Source organism: Panthera onca, chromosome X (assembly GCF_046562875.1).
Source record: "Panthera onca isolate mPanOnc1 chromosome X, mPanOnc1 haplotype 2, whole genome shotgun sequence".
Lineage (NCBI taxonomy): Eukaryota > Metazoa > Chordata > Mammalia > Carnivora > Felidae > Panthera > Panthera onca.
The window spans coordinates 26947999-26969845 of NC_138357.1; the positions used below are offsets into that span (position 1 = coordinate 26947999).

The 21847-nt window shown below is 39.2% G+C and overlaps 1 protein-coding gene across 1 annotated transcript in view; it reads left to right on the forward strand.

Moving 5' to 3' along the window:
- The window catches only part of TENM1 (teneurin transmembrane protein 1), a 790868-nt gene that overhangs the window by 525967 nt on the left and 243054 nt on the right, over window positions 1-21847 (forward strand). The window contains exons 10-13 of the mRNA XM_081792970.1: window positions 351-561; window positions 5647-5748; window positions 7297-7491; window positions 10595-10795. Coding sequence (XP_081649096.1) covers window positions 351-561; window positions 5647-5748; window positions 7297-7491; window positions 10595-10795 — 709 coding nt within the window. The remainder of the gene's footprint in view (window positions 1-350; window positions 562-5646; window positions 5749-7296; window positions 7492-10594; window positions 10796-21847) is intronic.

Consider the following 21847-nt stretch of genomic DNA (forward strand, 5'->3'; position numbering starts at 1 on the left):
ATCATGATAACTTTTTTGAGGGGAATGTGTGGTTTTGAGTATCTTCTGATACTTTAGTAAAATATCAAGATTCTCTCGCATAGTGCCAAATACAATTTTTTTCTATTTCTTGGTTTATTTATTTTTAGACAATTATTTTGAATACTCCAAAACTGAAAGGTATTTTATAACATTTATAAATATCGTGGGTTTTTCAGAATTAATCATATACTTTTATGTTTAAGTATAATTAAGAACGAGTAACTTCCTCTTTCAAAGCAAAGAAGTGTGGAAGAGAGCAGTTGAAGCTAGAGATGTTCGTTAGTCTAGAAGTAGAAGTAGTAGCTCAGATTTGCGTGTATTTGTTCCAGTTCGACTTTGTAAAATTGATGGATGGAAAACAGCTGGTCAAGCAGGACTCCAAGGGCTCTGATGATACCCAACACTCCCCGCGGAACCTGATCTTAACCTCACTGCAGGAGACAGGTTTCATAGAGTATATGGACCAAGGGCCTTGGTATCTGGCATTCTACAATGATGGAAAAAAGATGGAGCAAGTATTTGTGTTAACTACAGCAATTGGTAAGCTGCCTTGACTATTATTTTGAATTGACAGTATAATTCTAGAAAGACAGCAGTGATTAAAGTGATACAGATGTCATTTAAACCCATCGTTCATTCTGCCTTAAAGTCCTTATTCAAGATAGGTCACTACGAGAAAGGCTTATATTATTGTTGTCATTAATGTTGTTCAAATGCTGATTAAGATTTTCTAAATGCTCCATTATTTGCTGCTTTGTAGGATACTTGCCACGTACCTTTTTATGTATTTTCAACAGGAATAGTTACCTGGATGATATTATTACCAAGGCTGCACAGATGAACAACTTCAGTGACAAAGGGAATAAGCAAGAGAATCTCTGTTCATTCAAGATCCATTAGAAAAGACAAAGCAAATAAATACCTTTTTTAAAATGGAGAAACTAGCACCAGTCCAGCCCTTCTTTAGAACAACCGATTCTAGAACCATTAAGGCTTCAAAAACCTACGAGTATTCAGAGAAGGGTCTTAAGGGTAATAACTTGGACCACTCATAGCCCTTTCTTTTGGAATTTTTTAGCCCCGAGGGAAAACATCTCATAGACATAGTATTTTATTGTGTGAATCTTCCTAACACACATGTCTTTTAAAAGAAGGGAAAATATTTTACAGCTGTCCGTATTCTATCCAACTCTCACCACTTTATCCTTTAGTTAACCTGTTCAACCATATGTTTAGGAAGATGTGTTGACTGTTAATAGACATACCATCTGCTCTTTATAACAATTATGTTCTATTTTTACTTGATGCTGAAGACCTTGACCCAGTAGAAAATGGTATTCCAGCCATTATATTAACAAAAACTTTCCTCTAAAGTAATCAGACTATAAAAATACACCGATTATTTTTTTTTCCCCTGGAGAAAAACTCCACTGATTTTACATCTTCAAAAGACAACATATTTGTTAAATTAGAAAAAAAAAATTGAAGTCCTGACACTTTTTTGCAATGCTAACAGACTCAATGGAGCAGATTTAATAGATGTACCTTTCATGACATTGTTTTTCTATCAAGGCCCAATTTTGGTAATGCAGATGCCAGTGAGTCATGGGAAGTTGAGTTCCTCCTAAGAAATCAAACAGTTAGAAGATCTAAAATATTTGTGAAGATTTTCTCTCTTCCTGTTATCCTTACCAGTAAGCTCAAGTTAAAACACTAACCCAACTATTAACCTTTCAAAAATCAATAGACCCAGAAACATGCTTGAAATTTTTTCCTGTCCCTAACTTCCTCCCAAAAAGAAGCTAATCTTTGAGATAGAATTCCTATTATCCAGATATCACGCTGTCAGTTTCATATGCAACAAAGTATTTGCTTCTTCCTTATGCAAGTCACGTTTTTTTTCTACTTTTCTGTTGTGTTTTTAATTTTTTTTTAAATGTTTATTTATTTTTGAGAGAGAGAGAGAGCATGAACGGGGGAGGGTCCGAGAGAGAGGGAGACACAGAATCCGAAGCAGGCTCCGGGCTCTGAGCTGTCAGCACAGAGCACGACGCAGGGCTTGAACTCACGGACCGTGATATCATGACCTGAGCCAAAATCGGACAATCAACCGACTGAGCCACCCATCCGTTGTGTTTTTACGGTTAGAAGTAACAGAAACACTTCTGCAATTCCACTTAAAGAGAATTCAAGTAAATTTCTGAAAAAAATCACAAGTATTAAGTTATTTGCTCTAAATGCTCCCCATTAATTTTTTTTATGTTTTTATAATTTAACTGCAGTAAAGAGAGGCTAATATATTTGATTAAACAATTTAAGCTTTGTATCAATTTGACTACGCTAAATGCTGTTCTTAGCTGTTCGTTCTCTATTTCATGATGTTAGAATCGGTTGATTGATCTTAACTCTATTTGGTCCACTACTAATAAGGATCAAGACAATATTAGCAATAAGCATTTATTGAATGACTAATATAGGCTAGCCACAGGCCTATATTAATATATATTATTTTCCAGTAGTATAGACAGAGTTGTCAATATCCCCTAATCTCAGCCAACCTGCTCTATAACATGATAATATATACCACTTATGGAGTGCCATTCTGCCCCCAAACACTGTACCAAATGATTTACATTCAATAATCTTGTTTGATTCCCTTCACAACACTGATAGCATAGGTGTAGTGATATTTATATAACAAATAAGGAAATGGAGGCTTGAAATGAGTAAATAATCTGATAGAGTCTCACAGCCAACAAGTGGCAAAATTGAGATTTGAGACAACCAAGTATGTCTGACTCCAAAGCCCATGCCCTTCAGGCCATAATCATTCCATCAGATTATCCATTACCTTTAGTTTCTCCCATAAGAAAACCTGCCAGGAGCAAAACCCATCATCAGTGCAGATGCAGATATCGAGGGGTTTTAGACTCTAGAATAAAAGTAGAGTTTTATGCATAGAACTTTAAAATCATTCTCAACTCTAATGAACTGCAGTTGAGGAAGTGATTCTGAAGGAAGATTAAAAAGATAGAAGGCAAGAGGCACCTGGGTGGCTCAAACAGTTAAGCATCTGACTCTTGATTTCGGCTCAGGTCATGATATCACAGTTCGTGAGTTCGAGCCTCACATGAGGCTCTGTGCTGACGGTGCAGACCCTGCTTCGGATTCTGTGTCCCTCTCTCTCTCCCCCTCCCCTCTGTCTGTCTGTCTGTCTCTCTCTCTCTCTCTCTCTCTCTCAGTAAATAAATAAATAAATAAATAAATAAATAAATAAATAAAAATAAACTTTAAAAAGGATAGAAGGCAAAATTTCATGGAAGCCAACATAAATAGAAAAACACATTGTTTCTCATCACTAGTTACTTATGTGTTCCTGCTGTAGCCATCCTCCTCCTAGATTCCCTGGGCTGTCCCAGTGTCTCTTTCATACCCAGTGGAGGTGGCAGCTTCCAGATCCTCCCTATATTGCCTTCTCTTCTCATTTGCATTGCTGGTGTTAAGTTCTGTGCAGCAGTGTGGGCCCAGAGACAGATCTTAGATAAGTCAATAAGATGTAGGGATTTTTATTTATTTTGATAGCAAACTTTATTAAACATTTTTTCTACAATAGCTACATTCCCACAAGGCTGCTTGCATAAGGTTGTCAATAGGAGCTGGTGTGAAATTACATTCAACTATATTTACCTTTGAAAGCTTCCTCCATGACCTCCTATTAACCATCCAGGGCGGAGGAAATCCAAATGTAGATTTAAGAACTGCCACTATCGCTTGGTACAAGAAACATAGATTAAATAGAAACTGGAGACGTAATTGTTCCGTCTTTGAATGGAAAAAACTCTGTGCCTTTTCAGCACCTTTTAAAGAAGTTAATGATTTTATGAAAATAACGAGTGTTTTAAGTTAAAAATGGTTAGCTCTTTGTCAAACGTTCTGTTCCCGTCAGACCAGTTGTCGCTCAGCAAATGCCACGTATAAATTTCTTATCCAGTTCAGTTTTCTAGCACAGGGATCAGAGAACAGGTTATCATAAACCTGCAAAAAGCTATCTGATGTATTCACACAGGGGTGACAAGAAGAACCTCTTCTGAGTGATAATAGGGGGCTATGCACACAGCCCCTGGATTCATTCTCGGCTTTCTAAGAATTCCCCCCAAAACTAGATACCACTTTCTTCCTCTTGGCTTTTATTCTACCCAAGGCCGAACCCCAAGTCTAGATCAGAAGTTCTCTAACTGTGGAAGTTTCCTATTTGAAGCATTGGTTCTCAGTGCCTTAATGAGGTGAGCCACCTGTGGGGTCACCTGAGGTTTTTGTTAGACTGTGGATTCCTGGGCTGCATCCTTCAGATTCAGTAGGTCTGGAGGGAAGCCTAGGCATCTACATTGTAAGTGTTTTGAGTGATCTACTGATCCAGGTGGTCAAAAGGCCACAATTGAAGAAATGCTATTTCTCGGCCCTCATTATGAATTCTCACAGCGGAGTAGGAGACGCCAAGACCACTTCCTAGAATATCTCCTTCTAATTGGAAATAGCTTATGCAAGTGAAACGAGATGAAGTAGATAATTTGGATTGAAAAGGAAAAACTGGTACATACGAGAAGTATGAGTTTAATGGGCCAGAACATAAAACTCTGAATCCAAGAATGCTAAGTATGGAAAACTTCCAGAAAGAGTAATGAGAAGATGATTTAAAAAAAAAAAAAAAACTGAAAGAAGAAAGCACACATACCATAAGAGTTCATGGACTTGGAATTTGACTTTATTATACTCAAATACAATTTTAAACTAGAAATAATTTTTGTCATTGTCAGAGCCTGACTTTTGTATAACTTCCTACCTTTTCAGCCAAATTACTAACCACAAGACTTATCAAAGTTCTGTCGCACTGCACATCTTTATGTCACCAGAACTACCTATGGGCGCCTTTAAAGCCTTCTCAATTCCCTTGAAACCTATTCTTCTCTAAGAATGGATTGAAGGGAAATTAGTGGCGGAGAACTGATAAGCATTTACAGTCAAGAAAGCATTTCTCAACAAAATACTTAGGTTCTAATGCTTTTAGTGGTGGTGAATTTAATATGAACACTTACTTTAAAAGCCTTCCATTGTCACTTATTAATGAAAATGAAATACTGATTATCATATTTAAGCTGTCAAGATAGTAGATTAAACATTTTAAGGTGCTAGAGAAGAAATTTTTTATTTGCTACAACCTAAACTTGAAAAATAAACAGTAGACTTAGTCTTTTGGGTTGCATTTTTAAGCCCATTTTGCTTTTGAGAAATATCCTATAATTCTAGTACATTTTTAGCTTTGTCACGAACATCTCATAAGAATACAATTCATCTAGACCCTTTATGCACTTTAGAGATGAGGTTGGTTTTTAGTTTCACTCTTGAATAGCCAATTCAGCAAATCCAGGGCCCTTGTAATAATTTGGTACTACATGTGACATCTTACAGAAATCTTTGGCATCTGATTTTAAACAGTAAGTGCTCCAAGACTAGGAGAGGGCAAGATTGTTATAGGCCCAGAGTTCTTGCAATTTAAAAAAAAAAAAAAAGTTAAGGACTCTACAGCCTGGAAGTTTGCTCATTTCTTTCCTTTTTCCCTATTAACAGAAATAATGGATGACTGTTCAACCAATTGCAATGGAAATGGAGAGTGTATCTCTGGCCATTGTCATTGTTTCCCAGGATTCTTGGGGCCTGACTGCGCGAGAGGTAATGTTGCTCTGTTATTCCAATTGGTTTGGGGATATACACGCCTTTTGAGAACTCGGAATCAGGAGCAATAAGAGGAGGAAGAGAAGTGGCCGTAGGAGTAGCAGCAAACCACCACCACCCCCCACCACAACCAAAAGCTGAGCACTTACTCTGCCACAGACTGTTTGTTATAAACACTCTGTTACCTCTTCTGAATCATACATCCTTTGGAAACCGGTGACGTAGATCTACTGTTATCCCAGCTTATTGTGCAAAGAAACAACCTCAGAGAGGGGCGATAGGCAGTTACCGAATGGGTGGAATTTGTACCGGGGTCGTCTGTAACTGCTTATATACACCCGCGTAAATGGGAAGGGATAGGCAACCAGCAAACCGATAAGGAGCCTTAGAAAGTAAAGACTGGCAAGTCACGAGTGAAACAGCAAACTTTACCGTTTCCTCGACTTGCCTGTAGTTTAATTCTCGAAAAGCTTTAGATAAATCACACTGCGTTTCACCCCATGCGTACAGTTACTATGGTAGAGATGCTTTCTGCTCATTTTCAGTGTATTCTTACAGTTCTCAGTTTGCTAATACTTTAATCTCAGGTTTCCCAGCCACTCAGATTCCCTTAGATTAAATTCTGCTCTGCTGAGAATTCTATAGCACTTGCTGGCTTCCTGGGAGCATGACAGATCTGGAGGATGTGGGGATTAGGAAGAAGATGGCTGGTATTAAAAATTGACTAAGACAAGATACAGGCCCTGCCCTCAAGGAGCCCATAGTTTTAATAGGGAGGCAACAATGACAAAGCAGAGTTTAAGTATTCTAATAAAGGTCTGCACCAGGTGTCACGGGAGTAGACATCTATCCAGCATAAATGTATTTAAATATACGACTTTTTAAAGAAAACATTTTATACTCCCTGTTTATCAGTTTTTAAACTTTTCAGGTTTTTCTTTCTAAAAGTGGCGTACATCTGTTTGAGGAAGAAAAGCCATAAGAGAAAAAAATAAAACCTTGGTTTAAAATAATGATAACAGGGGCGCCTGGGTGGCTCAGTCGGTTAAGCGTCCGACTTCAACTCAGGTCACGATCTCGCGGTCCGTGAGTTCGAGCCCCGCGTCGGGCTCTGGGCTGATGGCTCAGAGCCTGGAGCCTGCTTCCGATTCTGTGTCTCCCTCTCTCTCTGCCCCTCCCCCGTTCATGCTCTCTCTCTGTCTCAAAAATAAACGTTAAAAAAAAATTTAAAAAAAAATAAAAAAAAAATAAAATAATGATAACAGTAGTAATAATAATAATAGTTGTTTAACGGTATGTTGGAATCAAAAGCACATACTTGAAATAATTTCTTCACGCAGGATATTTTCATAAGTTATCCTTTTTCCTCTCTCATAAGAGGAAAATTCTATTTGTAATCGCAAGGATGTGCCTGTTTAATAAAGGCTAAGTTAGAAATAGTACAAATTTTTGCCTGAAATATTACACAAGAATCAATAGAAGATTGCTCTTTGGAGATTTTAAAAGCATTTTGAGAACACTACAAGTTCATTTGCCAACCTTCAGATTCGTGCCCTGTGCTGTGTGGTGGGAATGGAGAATACGAGAAAGGACACTGTGTCTGCCGAAATGGCTGGAAGGGACCAGAGTGCGACGTTCCAGAAGAGCAATGCATTGACCCAACGTGCTTTGGTCACGGCACCTGCATCATGGGAGTCTGCATCTGTGTGCCAGGATACAAAGGAGAAATATGCGAGGAAGGTCAGAGCCCCATTTTAATCTATTGCTTCAGGCTTTTCTCTCACCGAATTGTGCAACTGTCATTCTGTAGAGATGCATCTAGTAGAGATGCAGGTAGTCTCTGCAAACCGTAAATGTTCAATATGTCTTGAGTACATGGAGAAGGGGGCTGGAGTCTGGGGAACTCATGTCTCTTCAGACAGTCTCTAACATTAACGCAGGGCTGTATCTGGGACACTTGCAGAGCAGTCATGAAAAATGGTGTCCCCCCCCCCCCATTTCTAACACTGCTTCATAACTTGAGAATTTCCATATTGATGACATTAGGTGTTAATTCAACTGCTTTCGTTGTTCCACACTACATTAGGCTGTATCTTACTTTAAAACACATGCTAAAAATAATCATGGGTGCACATTTGGAATGATTTCATTGAATGTTTTCTTTGGGAGCGATTTGTAATTACCATTATTATTATTGCTTTATAGTATTTATTTTTACATACCTCATGCTGGAACTTGACCTCCATGCCTAAGGAAGCCAGCGGACCACTAATGAGTTTCAAGGCAGTGCCTTTATATTAAAATTCACTCCAAAGGAACCTTTACACACACGACGCACAAACATATTTTGAAATGGCAATAGTTTCATCATTTAAAGAGACACATTGGAAAATAAGTTTACTAGTAATCAGACCTTTTTCATGCCACATTCCTCAAATAAGACTGATTTCAGAAATAATATTAAACCATTACCATGGGAGATGGTCTCATCACAACTGTTGTTCAGGAAAGAGGCTGCTGAAAATGCACTATAATTGCTTTTTAAAGATGGCTCATTAAGACTATTACACAGCATTCTAAAGGGCTTAATCTCATTCCGCTCCAAGAGTTTAGCTTTCCACCTCCCGTTAGCAATCGTAGAATTTTGGCGTGAAGATTATATCTGTTCCAGTGAATGGCATTGGGCCTGGACAGGACACCAGAGTTCCTGAGTTACGTCTGGAAATCGTTTTTATGGTTATCCAACTGCAGTCATTATGTTTAAGTTGTAAACTCAGACGTTACATGGGCATATGCATGTGCACCCAAACAATGATACCCCTCACAGCATCTACAGTTCTCCATGAAAATGTTTAACCTCATTAATTTAGACCCTTCTGATCAAAATTTGGGAGGCACTTGAAAGAGGACTTAGCTTAAATTTCCCTTCTAGGGATCTCTAAGAAAATGTGTAGAATAACCAAGGTAGCAAGGAGGAATACCCACCATATTTAACAGTATAAGCTTGTCAAATACAGCAGAAAAAAAATGTTTTAAGTTAAAGGTCATAGACCAGAAACTCACAGGCTGAACTGGGCTTATGGATGGGTTGTGTTTGGGTCACACAACAGTGGTGGTGGTAGTGTTTTTATTGGTTTTTTTTTTCCCCATGTGATCTATTTGCCAAAATTTAAAAATAGAGAAGTGTCCTATAAAAATCTCTCATTTTGGTCTTTCTTGAGCAACTGGAAAATCTGATACCATGGGCCTGTGTTCCCACATGGCGATAATCAGCTGGAACCAAGCAGCCGCAGTTTCCTTTAAACTGGACCCTTCTCTCAGTTCCCTCCCAACACACTGGCTTCTTACGTCCAGTTCATCTCATTCATGTATGCTGCTTGCTGGCTCATTCAGACATATGGCTTTGTGCCTCTGATTTAAGTATGACTTACGTATTCCTTGAAGGTGGACTTTTAATAAAACAAAGTTCAGTATTATTTTGTTTGTTATAGTTGTTGTGTTTTAATGTAACAAAATAGCCTCCTTCTAAAAAATATTCTGTACTTTTAGACTTTCCCTCTTGATCCAAATAATGAACAAAATAAAATCAGATGTACCTTTTAGTATTTATTTGCTCATTAGCTCAGGAACTAAAGCACTGTGCTAATGACCGTAAGGTTATGGGCTAATTATAATACAATAGCACTAATTGTAACAATGCTTAGGCTCTGTTCCGTTACCAAAAGCCACACCCGAGACCAGACCAGTCTTATGAATGAAGGCAGGTTTTATCAGTCTGTTTCATTGCTGGAATACTTTTTGAATTACTTATTCAAAGCATACTCCCCTCATTATGTGGAATCATTTTAGTTTCATCTTATTGTATCGAGAGAGTAGAAATTTGGAAACAACCTTGTCATTTCCCATGGAATGGCCCCTCAATTAAAAACACAAAACAATTTTCCCCAAGGCAAGTATAGGGATCTACTTCTAAGAGTTTATACATTTGTTAGAATGTGTCCAAAAATTTCCAGACTCCCAGAATTAGAGACAAATAGAATTACATCTGTGATATTCTAAATCATCAAAGACTATGTCACGGCATCCTGATGGAAGGAGAGGCCACACAAACAATTTTTTTAATAATTTTTAAAATTTTGTTGAGAATGTTGCATTTTCAGTGCTTCTGAGAAATTAATGAAAGATTATAATAAATTGATTATGTTGTATGATTTCATGTAACAGCAGTCAGCTCACCTAATACCTAATAATCTAAGCCTAAAAATATGTTTTAATATTTTTAATATTTTATGTTTTAATATTTTTATATATATTTTATATTTGTAGACATATATGTGTAGTATATTTCTATATTTTATATATTGATTTATATGTAATATGTGCATACACACACACACACACACACACTACTCTAGACATACCAAGTGAAAGCCGATTCTCAGAGCTAGGATTCCAATTTCAGAAAAGACAAGGAATGACTTCCCCAAAATTCTTAGGCTTTCTTGCGAAGCCAAGGAATTCCTGTTGAAAGCCCACACTGGTGCAGCCACCCATTTATGTGGGAGTACTACACCTTGCGTAACAATTTTAAGCAACGTATGTGTGGTTTCCTTCGTCTTCTAATTTTAGGATGCAACCTTTATGATACCCTACATATTTTTAAGTATTAATCATCTCCTGGTTTGAATACAGCCTTTGTATGAGACATTTTATTACCTAATTTAATACCGTATTAATGACGTATTAGGAAATCAAGTGTGAGTATCTCAGTTTCATCATCCTAAAGTATATAGGCAACACCTGTTCACTTTCAACCTTTTTCCTTCTTTTTTGGGGCTTTCAGAAGACTGCTTGGACCCTATGTGTTCCAGCCATGGCATCTGTGTAAAAGGAGAATGTCACTGTTCTACTGGTTGGGGAGGAGTCAACTGTGAAACTCCACTTCCTATATGTCAAGAGCAGTGCTCAGGACACGGGACTTTCCTTCTGGACACTGGGGTGTGTAGCTGTGATCCCAAGTGGACTGGATCTGACTGTTCAACAGGTACACTGGAGTTACCTCCTTCTCTTCCTTCCTCCACTCCCAAACTCTCACTGGCCTTTGCCTTAAGGTAGAACTTGTTAAAGTCTGGGTTGTATGACTTCACGGGTCATAAAGGACTTCCAAGTATTTCCTACGCTAGCATTTTACTGGGTTTTCATATGCAACATGCTACTGGGCTTCTCCTTGTATTTTCCGTTGTAGGTCTGTACTTGAAGCTCTGTCCTCATTCTGTATTCTCCCACAGTTTTGTCTTTCCCTGAGCCTCCTACCATCAGTTCTATACAGGTTATTTCAAAGCTGTATCTCCCCCCAAATAATCCTTCACTTCTAGTCATCTGCTGAGTATTTCCACTGGGTGTTCCATCACTTAGAAACAGAACTTAGCTCAGGAACTCTATTTATACATTGCCATATTGCCGCCCAATTGCTCTTCCCACGACTTGGCTTTCCTTTTCCTATTCCTTACCTTAAAATCAGCTCTAGGTCTCCCCTGTCTAGAAATAAACTTCAGATATCCTAGCCTGTTATTAAAAGCCCACCACAGATTCTCCCAAACCTCTGTCTCCAACCTGTCTTCTACTTCTGCTTCTTGCATGAATCCCTCCTTCTGTGAATGTACTCTGTATGCTCTGCCCCCTCCCAGGGCATGCCACGTTCACACTTTTCTCCATGCCCTTTCCCCGGTGGGGAATGCTGGTACCTTTCTAACCTAGGAAAATCCAGCCCATGGGTGCCTGGGTAGCTCAGTAGGTTAAGCGTCGGACTCTTGATCTCGGCTCGAGTTCTCACGGTTCATGCGTTCAGGCTCCATGTCGGGCTAGGCACTGTCAGTGCGAATCCTGCTTGGGATTCCCTCTCTCCTTCTCTCTGTCCCTCCCCTGCTCATGCTCTCTCAGTCTCTCTCAGAATAAATGGATATACTTAAAAAGAAAAAAAAAATCCAGCCCACCCACCAAGACCAACTACAGTTTTTGCTATTCTATAAAACCTCTCCTGATCACATCAAGAGGATCCTCTGAAATCCCACCGTACTCATTGCTAGACAGTAAAAATGGCATCGTGATGTAGGTATTTGTGTACGTGATTTGTTTTTCCGCCTAAACTAAAAATAATGGGTAGTTCTTTATACTTTGTTTTCTTACCCTTGGACCATGTGCTCATTCAATGAGTAGAATGAACAAATAACTCCTACAGAACCTCTGCCTGTGAATTTTGTTGAGGATGTAAAATGACATGTGGTAAACGGGAAAGATTAGGAGCTCAGTGGGACTTTTTGTACCACAGAATTAGTTTATGAACCAAAAAGTCTCCAAACCTGTGCTGTAAAGAAATGAGAAAGCCCCTTTGTTAAGAGAATTAAGCCTAACATGATACTTTACTGTACAAAATTTTGTTGCCTCACATACAAGTAATATGGGAGAGAGGATTGCATTTTACACTTTCAGAAATGGGTAAAATGATAAATTTTAACTAATAATAACTAAACTATAGACCTTAAAATTATTCATTTATATACTTAGCAAATGCATGTGTGCCTGCTATGTGCTTGTCATGGTGCTTGGTGCTGGGGATGTGGTGGCAAACAAGATGGATGTGGTCCTTGGACAAAAGGAGCTTCCAGTCCAGTGGAAAAGACACTTAGAGCAAGCTAGAAGATGGTTACAAAAAGGAAGTAACTGGGTATTATGGGACTTTATAGTATGGCTCTAGGCTGACTATTCATTTATTTGCTACATGTCATTGACCACCTTCCATTCCTTCATGTGTCAGATATAGTATGTCTGGAGCTTCAAATTTAAAATAAGATTAACGTTTGTGTTGTTATTAAAACACACACTCACATAACAATTATTATGTAATAGGCGCTATTCTTTCTTTAAGTTTTGTTTTACAGCTTATTTACTCATTTTGGGAGGGGTGGGTAGGGCAGAGAGGGAGAGAGAGAATCCCAAGCAGGCTCTGCACTGACAGCACAGAACCATGAGATCACGACATGAGCCAATATCTAGAGTTGGGACGCTTAACCCACTGAGCAACCCAGGCACCCCTAATGGGCAATATTCTAGGTGTTGTACATATATTCGTTTAATCTTCATAACAACTCTGTGAGATAAGTACTGTAAGTGTGCCCATTTTACGAACAAGGAAGCTGAGCTACAGAGAGGTTAAATAACTTGCCCAAAGTCATCCGTATAACAAGTAATAGAGCCGGAACTTGGGCTAATAAGCTATTCTGGCTTCACGTTCTGTACATCTAACCACTGTCCTGCCCTATCCTGTCCTCTAGAGGCCTGTGACCTAATTCACTGTATAAAAAAAGTATTATTGGACTGTGCTGCAGAACACAAAAAGGGGACAGTAGGGTATTTCTGTGAGAAGAGGCCCCATAGTCAGGGAAGACTTTGAAGGAGTCAACATTTGAATCCACATTAGAAAGATGATCACATGTTCATCATGTGGACAAGAGGGGAAAGAACATTCCAGGCAGATGGAGTAACTTAAAGAAATAGAGCTATGAATGCAAATGCCGTGACTGAGGGTTTGCCAGTCCTTGGGCATAGCTGCAGCCTAGAAATCCAAGAGGAGACGGGGCAGGGCTAGAACACAGGGAGTTGGGTTTACACATGCTAAGGGATTTGCATTTCCCCTTGACACAGTCAGAAGCCACCGAGTGGTTTACAACAAACTGCACAGGAGATAGACCACTCTTTCAGGAACCGGAGAGGAGGCGATGCCTGACCTGGGGGCCTAAGGGACAAGGGCGATGTGATGATCAGAGTTGCCCAGGAGTGGAGTGCTGGGGAGGGCTGGAGCTGACACACGGCGCTTGCGAGAATAGCGAGGCGGGGACATACCAGAAAGGAGTTAGCACAGCAGATGAGGGACAGAGAGGAGCCAAAGATAACTACCCTGAATCGCTAGGTAAAAGGAGGCACCACCAGCTGATACCAAACAAGCACACGCAGAGGGGCGCCTGGGTGGCTCAGTCAGTTAAATAGACTTGATTTCTGCTCAGGGCATGATCTCGTGGTTCGTGAGTTTGAGCTCACGTCGGGCTCTGTGCTGACAGCTCGGAGCCTGCTTGGGATTCTGTCTCTCCCTGTCTCTCTCTCTCTCCGCCCCTCCCTGACCCTCAAAATAAATAAATAAACATTTTATTTTATTTTTTACCTTTTTATGAAATGTTTTTATTTATTTTTGAGAGACAGAAAGAACACAAGCAGGGGAGGGGTAGAGAGAGATGGAGACCCAGAATCCGAAGCAGGCTTCAGGCTCTGAGCTGTCAGCACAGAGCCCGACGCAGGGCTGGAACCCATGAATTGTGAGATCATGACCTGAGCTGAAGTTGGATGCTTAACCTACTGAGCCACCCAGGCACCCCAATAAATAAACTTTTTTTTTAAGCACAGTCAAAAAGCCAGGTTTGGGCAAAGAGACAGGACCTGGTGAGGTCAGTTTTGGACGTGCTAAGTTAGAGATGCCTGCAGAAGATCTGGGTTGGTAGGTCCCATGACAGATTGATACTCAAGAATGGAATTTATGGGAGAACTCTGAACTGGAAACAAATATTTGGGATATAGTTCAGACCTTAGGAATGCACATTATTGTCCAAGAAGAGTGCAGAGAATAAGAATGAAGAAAGTCAAGACCCTAGAGAACACCAATATATAATATCTTTACCATGAGAGGGTTCCTAACATTTAGTCAAAAACTGGCCTCTTTATATATGACTTAATAAGCATTTATTGTTTGAATAGTGAATATGTATCATACAGTTTCTCCCTCAGGCCACTCACATCCCTCATGTGTCCTTCCTGATGCCACAGAATTGGGTAAAATTTTTGGCAATACACCTCTTACCAATTGTACAATTTCAAATATTTGTATTTCCAATGAGTCAACGTGAAATTCCGTGTGCTGAGAGTTTCTCTTTCCACAGCCCACCCCTTCCACCTAATACACAAAGACATGCACCAGGCCTGTCAGCAGAAATGACTCAGAAGGGGAATAAAAGGCTAATTATGAACATGCCTCTACACTTGCCCCCCTTGCGGACGAAGTACCCCAACCCTACGCTACGCCTCCCTCACCTCAAATCACCCTTACCCGTCCAAATAAATCACATGGTCCTCACCATGCGTGAGAGCCCCCCAGTGTGAGAGCCCCATAGAAGATTAGGTCTGGAAGAAAATGTACAGATGTCTGCCTCAATGTTTCATAGATGTGGTGGCCTCTGGGCCACCTGCCTCAGCATCAGTAGGGATTCTAATACTCGGCAGCACAGACAGGTGAAGCAGTTTGCCCAGAGGTGAAAGCCACCGAACTGGTCTAACCCCCTCATTGAATTGTTCATTTCCTCTATTATGTCCCTGTCCTCATGTGAGGCGATGAGATACTTCGTAATCAAACGTATCTATAGCTGGGGAGACAAGTGTGAACAAAGATTTAAAATGCCTCTCACTAAGCTATAAAAGAGAGAGGTGCAACGCACAAGGTGTATTTAGCCTCACTCGAAGGTCTAGGAAGTAGTCACAAAAGACCACAGCCCTGAAGGGGACTGTATACCGCACCTAGGAGTTTAGACTTGATCCCGAGGACAATGGGAAAGCCACTGAGGGGGTTTAAAGAGGTTAGTGTCATGACTATTTACATTTTAGAATGATCACTCTGAATATAAAAAAAGTGAGGTAAAAAGTAAAGAAAAGTTGATATGAGGGAATTTAAGCGCAGATGGAGATGAAAGGATGGGTATGAGAGAAGCTAGGAAACAGGACTTGGTTACTGGATATGTGCCAGGGGAGGCAAGAATTTTCACGGACTCTGTGATGTCCATGGTGGGAGACTGGATAAATGGTGAACACTGCTAACAGACAAATGAGTTACTTCTCTACTAAACAAATTTTCATTGAGCACCTACTATGTGCCACATGCTAGGATCTTGAGGATCAGTGAGGAAAATAAAGATTCCTGCACCAGCGGCGCTTGCAGTCTGGCAGGGGTGAGACAAGTGGTAAACAGTGAAGGATGTTTCAAGTTTTTGAAACATGAGTAAACCGAGGGCCGGAGAGGTGAAAGAAGTCATCCAAGACCAAAGACCTGGCCAGTTGCAGGCAAACTTACAAGTAGGAGCCAGTTCTGCCGATTTCGTGTCTGGAGTTCTTTTCAGCCCTCCATCCTTACCCCCACCAGAGAAAGAAGGAAGAGTTAGACAAGGAGCTGGCACTCAGGTGAATAGATGAGCTTATGGAGAAGGGCAGGTTCAAGGAGATGAAGGGCATCAACTATCAAGTGCATGAATGATACATTTTTGTCCAGAGATCCCGGACTAAAGCCATACTCATCCATTCTGGGTCCAATAGAAAAAGAACACTAGAATCATCTCTTGCTCAAAGAAGCAAAAGGGTGGATAGGTATGACCCCAAACTCAGCAGGCTCACAGGCAAAAGCCTTCCTAATAAAACTACCAAATTGAAAAATAGGGGCAGGAAATGCCTTGCAAATCTCTAGTGTCATGGTAGGAATAGTCCTTCTGTGATTTTTAAGCTCCATAAAGGTTGTTCCCACAGAGCATATTTAACCATCAAGATGATCTCACTGTGCAGACTTTTAATTGAGTGTGCTCAGTACAGGAAGCAATTTAACATCTGATTCTTATAATGGATCATGTCATTTCAAAGGTGGATATGCTCTTTGCCATTGATCATTTTCTTCCTCTAAGCGCATGAAGCTTAGCTGTTAGCATGTTAACTGTGCTGCTCCGATACCAAAAGGACCACAGTGAATGGTTTACTGATTACTTTCAGTCTGTCTTCCAGATACATTGAGTATTGTCACAGCACCATAGTGATGCTTGATAGAGGCATCTTTCACCTGAGGGTCTCATGGTACTTCACAGAGGTTAACTCATTAGTCTTTAAAAACTACCTCGAGAGGAATACAATCAAAGCTTGTCATACCATGGTTGAGATTTGGATATACCACAGGTCAGACCATACTCCCTTAAAATGTAAATCCTTGTCATGAAATCTCAGTAACACATTTAGCCTGCACTAAGGATATTGGCCCTAACCTCTACTATCATCATTTTAAAATGCATCTACTATATTCCTCTCATAAAATCTGGCATCTCCTGGTCACGTAGTCTTTGAGGGGGAACATAAAAGCAGAGTTTAGAGCTTTGATGAAACCTATCCTTGATGAAACTTCCTCTGAGCCACCCTGTCTATTGTTACTCACAGATAACTGACAGCGAAATTCATAGAAGGTAAGCATTCACATAGAGAGGACAACTCTTGCTCTTCTCTGCTGTGATCCTCTCTCATTATACTGTACCTTAGAAGTAGATTAATCATCTAGAGAGACATGGAACATTTGGCCCTGAGGTATTCCTGAACATTCTATTTGCTATATATCAGAAACCGTATGAGGTACTATCATTTTGTACCCCGTCCAAGCAGGGTTAGTTCCTGAAGATCCCATAAGGCTTCATTATAAGGATATTTGTTTTCAGCCTAGCTTATGACATGTCACCTTGTCCATCAGAGAGATGACAGTATATGTGTGTGTGTGTGTGTGTGTGTGTGTGTGTGTGTGTGTGTGTTCGTGGCACAGTGACCTTGAGTAACTCACTTAACTTCTTTGAGTCTCACCTGCTTCATTTGTGAAATGGTAGGTTAGCCAAATGGCCTTTGAGGCCCCTTCCAACACTGAAATCTATGATTCTTGATCCTGTATATTGAGCTTTTGACACTGATTATGAATGGTTCGTGGATACAGTCCATAAACTCTCTTAACTCCATATTGTTTATGATGAGAAAATATTAATTGTAAATGGTTTTGTTTTTATTATAAAGACATCCACACTTTGATATATAGACCATGTTGTTGTAGAATTTACTTCTACTTCCAGAGGCACACACACACACACACACACATACACATATATGCATAAATGTGTGTGTGTGTGTGCATGTGTGTATCTTCATTGTAACAATGTCTCATTATGTTTTTAAGTGTTCCCTAATGGATGGTGATATGCATCTACTAATAAAACAGATAATTAGTGGAGGAAGTTGTAAGAGGCTCATATAATTATTTTTGCTAGGGAAACTTTCCTTGATTATACAAGTACCATATGCTTAAAAAAAAAACATTATTAGTTTTCCCCTTTATTGAAAATGCCAGTCATCAAAAGATTTTCATCTGACTGTACATGTCTACCACATACAATATACCACTTTTCTGCAATTTCAAGGAATTGATCAGACCATTTGAAATGATTAGTGTGTACACTGTATTTTTCCTACAGACATTACAGTAGCAGCAGGGTCATAAATGCCATTTGATAAAGAAGCTTTGTTCAAAATGTAATGCACATACTATGGGCACAGCTATGTAGCCATCCATCATGCCAGTGAAGAGAAAAATCTTCGCATGTAGAAGAAAACTAGAATTTAGCATCTTCAATAGAAGATAGATAACTAATGTAACGAGATTAGGTGCCTCGTGTTGCAGGTACTTTTCCCTATTCAGTTTTGGACTGAATTTCTTAGGAACTGTAGCTGAGCTCTCAGAAGAAATGTTTCTGTTAGTGAACAAACAATGTTAGTATATCATAATGCTACAAATTCCCTGTACTTAAAGAAAAGCTCAAATATAGACACCTAGTCACTGAATTATGATAGGAGGTTTTAGAGTGATTTTTAGCAACAAGGACAAAAAGCTTGTGACGAATCCTTACATAGGCTTAATTAATTTGCTATTCAAAGTTTGACAGTCTGTGGTCAAATTTATTTTAAAGTAAATCTTTTTCTACTCCGTAAAATAATAAAGAATAAAACCTTCAGGTGATGCTGATTTGATTGATTTAAACAAAAGACCCTGCTTGATACAGTGGCTACACCATTAATGCTACAGTGAGGTGAAAGCATTAACTCTAGATTATTGAATCAGTAAGTGAAGTTCATTGGTGGCACTAGAAATACAACCCAAAAGCATCCTTAAGAGAATTACAAGTCAAATTAAGCATGTAAGACTAAATCCACAGATTTATCTTTGGGAGGTAGGTATGAAGTAGGGGGAAAAAATCACACTATTATCATGATTTCCTAGCAACACATCCTACTCAGAGATGATTTGTCACCCCCTAAGCCTTTTTTTTTTTTGTCTCAAGTGAAAATAGAAATTGTGCCTAAAAAATATCCTCCTATTCAAAATTCCTTATCTTTATAAAAGAGAGTTCATTTAATGGCCATTAGATTGTATATGTAGTCAGGTGATGTGATTCAAAACACATCAAATATCAAATGTTTTCCAAATACATCTTTTCCATTTTGTTCTGAGACAATAAAAACCACACCTGTAATGCCATCATCATTAGCAGGCAGCAATGCAAAAATCCAGGGAAACTTTTGACAATTTGACAAGTTTGAACTGAGAGGTAAATTTGCAGCTGCCTCTGTGTAAATCTGAGCTAACTCTACCAACTGTTCCAGGACATTAAAGCCCTAAAATTGTTTTGCAAACCAGAGACATATTTAAATAAGGTGGCAACGGTGAGGCAAAAAATGGAAGGAAGCGTGAATGTGAGGATATGTGCTTACTTACGTGGTTAAAGTATAGTTAATAATAAGGAAGGCAGTTGGACAGATCGAGAGCAGCATCTAAAGAAAACAGGCAAATTCTGTGTTGGGCTTTAAATGAACTCCTCTCATTTACTCAAACGCGAATTCTGAATCCCAGATTCATTTGCTCTTTGGCCTTTTTCTTCATTGTTGTTTATCTCCATGAAGTGAAAGCAGAGCCAGCAAAGGGTCTACCTAAAAGGTGTATTTCACTCTGCAGTCCCCTGACCAGGCAGGAGGAGGTGGAAAGATTTCACAGTGGAGATGGCTGTGAAAGATTAAAAGAAGCTAGAATGCACTTGTGCAAAACTGGTGGCCAGGACATGAGGAACAGATCAAAATAAGTCCCAATTCTGCATGTCAAAATCAGACGATTAGAAATATTGAAGAGCATTCCATATAATTTCCCTGCCCCCCACCCCAAGAGATTGAATGACACTTTCATTCCTACGATAAAAATATCCTACGTTTATCTGACGGTTTTGATTTTTTTCTTCAAACACTTGCCTGCTCATTTTCCTCATTTCATCATTATGGACATGATATGGGGTCAGTATTAGAGTTTGGACTACACATTGATCTGTGATTATACAAAATACCCACAAAATACCTGAAGGACTGTTCTATATATTCTGAGTCACTGGAGAGAAGTAGAAGAGGGATAGGAAGGACAGAAATTAGTCTTTCATTAAACAGTAAGGACAATACATTTTCACCTGGAAATCTCGTAAGGTGGAGCTCACAGAAATTCTGAATGGGTACTTGGATCTGCTATAAAGACCTTGACTTGTACCCAGGCTTCCAAATTCCCAGGAACCTAGCAAAAAGGTTTCTATTAGTCTCATAATGTCCATAAGGTATAAGTCGAGTAGGTAATAGTTTCCTCATTTTGTAATTGAAGGCACTAATTTGCTTGGAGACACAGGACAACTTACTTTATTTTGTATGTTTCAGAGTTGAGGCTCGCAATAGAATTCACAGCCCAATGTCCCATCCTAAAGATCAGTGCGGATTAATGTTTTTAATCTTGTTTGTGAGTTGCTGAGTTTCTTGAATGTAAAGACCCTTCTCTTTCATTAGTCATAGAAAATGTTTAGTCATTATCTCTTTAAATCTTGATTTTGCCAATTCTCTATTACCTAATTTTGGAAGTTCCATTAGACTGTCCCACCCTGCCATTTACTTCTTTTTCCTATTTTCCATTTCCTTGTTATAGGTAATTTCTTCAAATTTGTCTTCTGACTCACAAAATGTCTCTTCAGCTCTGTTTATTATGATGTTTAACCCTTCCACTGAGTTTTTAATTTCAGTGATTACTTTTCTAAAATTTTAACTTAGTTTTTTTTCCCAAATATTCCTCATTAGTTTTTGGTAATCCCTTCCTCTTTAATACTGTTTGTGGTTACTCTCTTTTCTTTAAACATATGAAACATAGTTATTTTGTATGCTGATAAGTGCAGCGTGTCAACTGTTTGTGGGTCTGGGTCTATGGTTTCTATCAACTCTTGCATAGGATGGCTTCCTTTCTTGTTTCTGCTCTTTTTTATTGTGAGTTCAAATATGTTGAAATTCTCTCTGAGTCCTGTGTGAAGAAAATATTCCTCTGGGGAGGATTTACGTTTGTTTCTGTTAGGAACCCATCTCCTACAGATCAGGGTAAACTTTAAATTTAAAATCTCAGGTTGCAGTTTTTTGACCATACAAATAGTATAAATTCAGGCCCTAAGCACACATGAAACTTGGCAAGTGGCCATGAAATCTCAGAGGAAGTTTGTTATTTAATATCTTCAGACCTAAGCCTGAGACAGATGATTTTCTTCTGTATTGGTTTTGAATATGGATCCCCATTCCTGCATAGGCCCGAGGTTTAGGTAATAATCTGTTCCCCACTCTGGACCCTTACCAAAACTACTTACAGGAGATACCTCCAGTGTCCTGGTAAAGCTTTGACTTTCAGTGTAATCTTAGGCAAATCAGCCACTGTGGGTCTCAATTTATACATCTGCAAAATGTGTTTTTCATCTCAGTTCATGTTTAAATCTCCTTCTTAGTAATTTACATTTTTTTTACTCTAAATTGAGAACAAGTTTTAAGTTCCAGTTAAATCAAGAATTCTTTCTACTAAAGTATGGGTGAACACATTAGAGTCCAACAAACTTAAAAGAGTTCATTCCATGCTAGCAAAATGGTTCAGTTAATGTGCATTAGAAGAACATTCTGAGAAGTATTGTTCAAAAAATACTCCTGAAACCATAACAGTCAAAATTACCAGTGGAGTCAAGAGTAAACAATTTCAGCAATAAAGAGAACTTCCCACACTTATCTGCTCGGTCCATTTATTTTTAAAATTTTATTCTGCATGTCAAGCAACGTGAATTTAAAGCACTGTAAATGCCATTGCCTACTCTCTTTTCCAACAGGCTCCCCT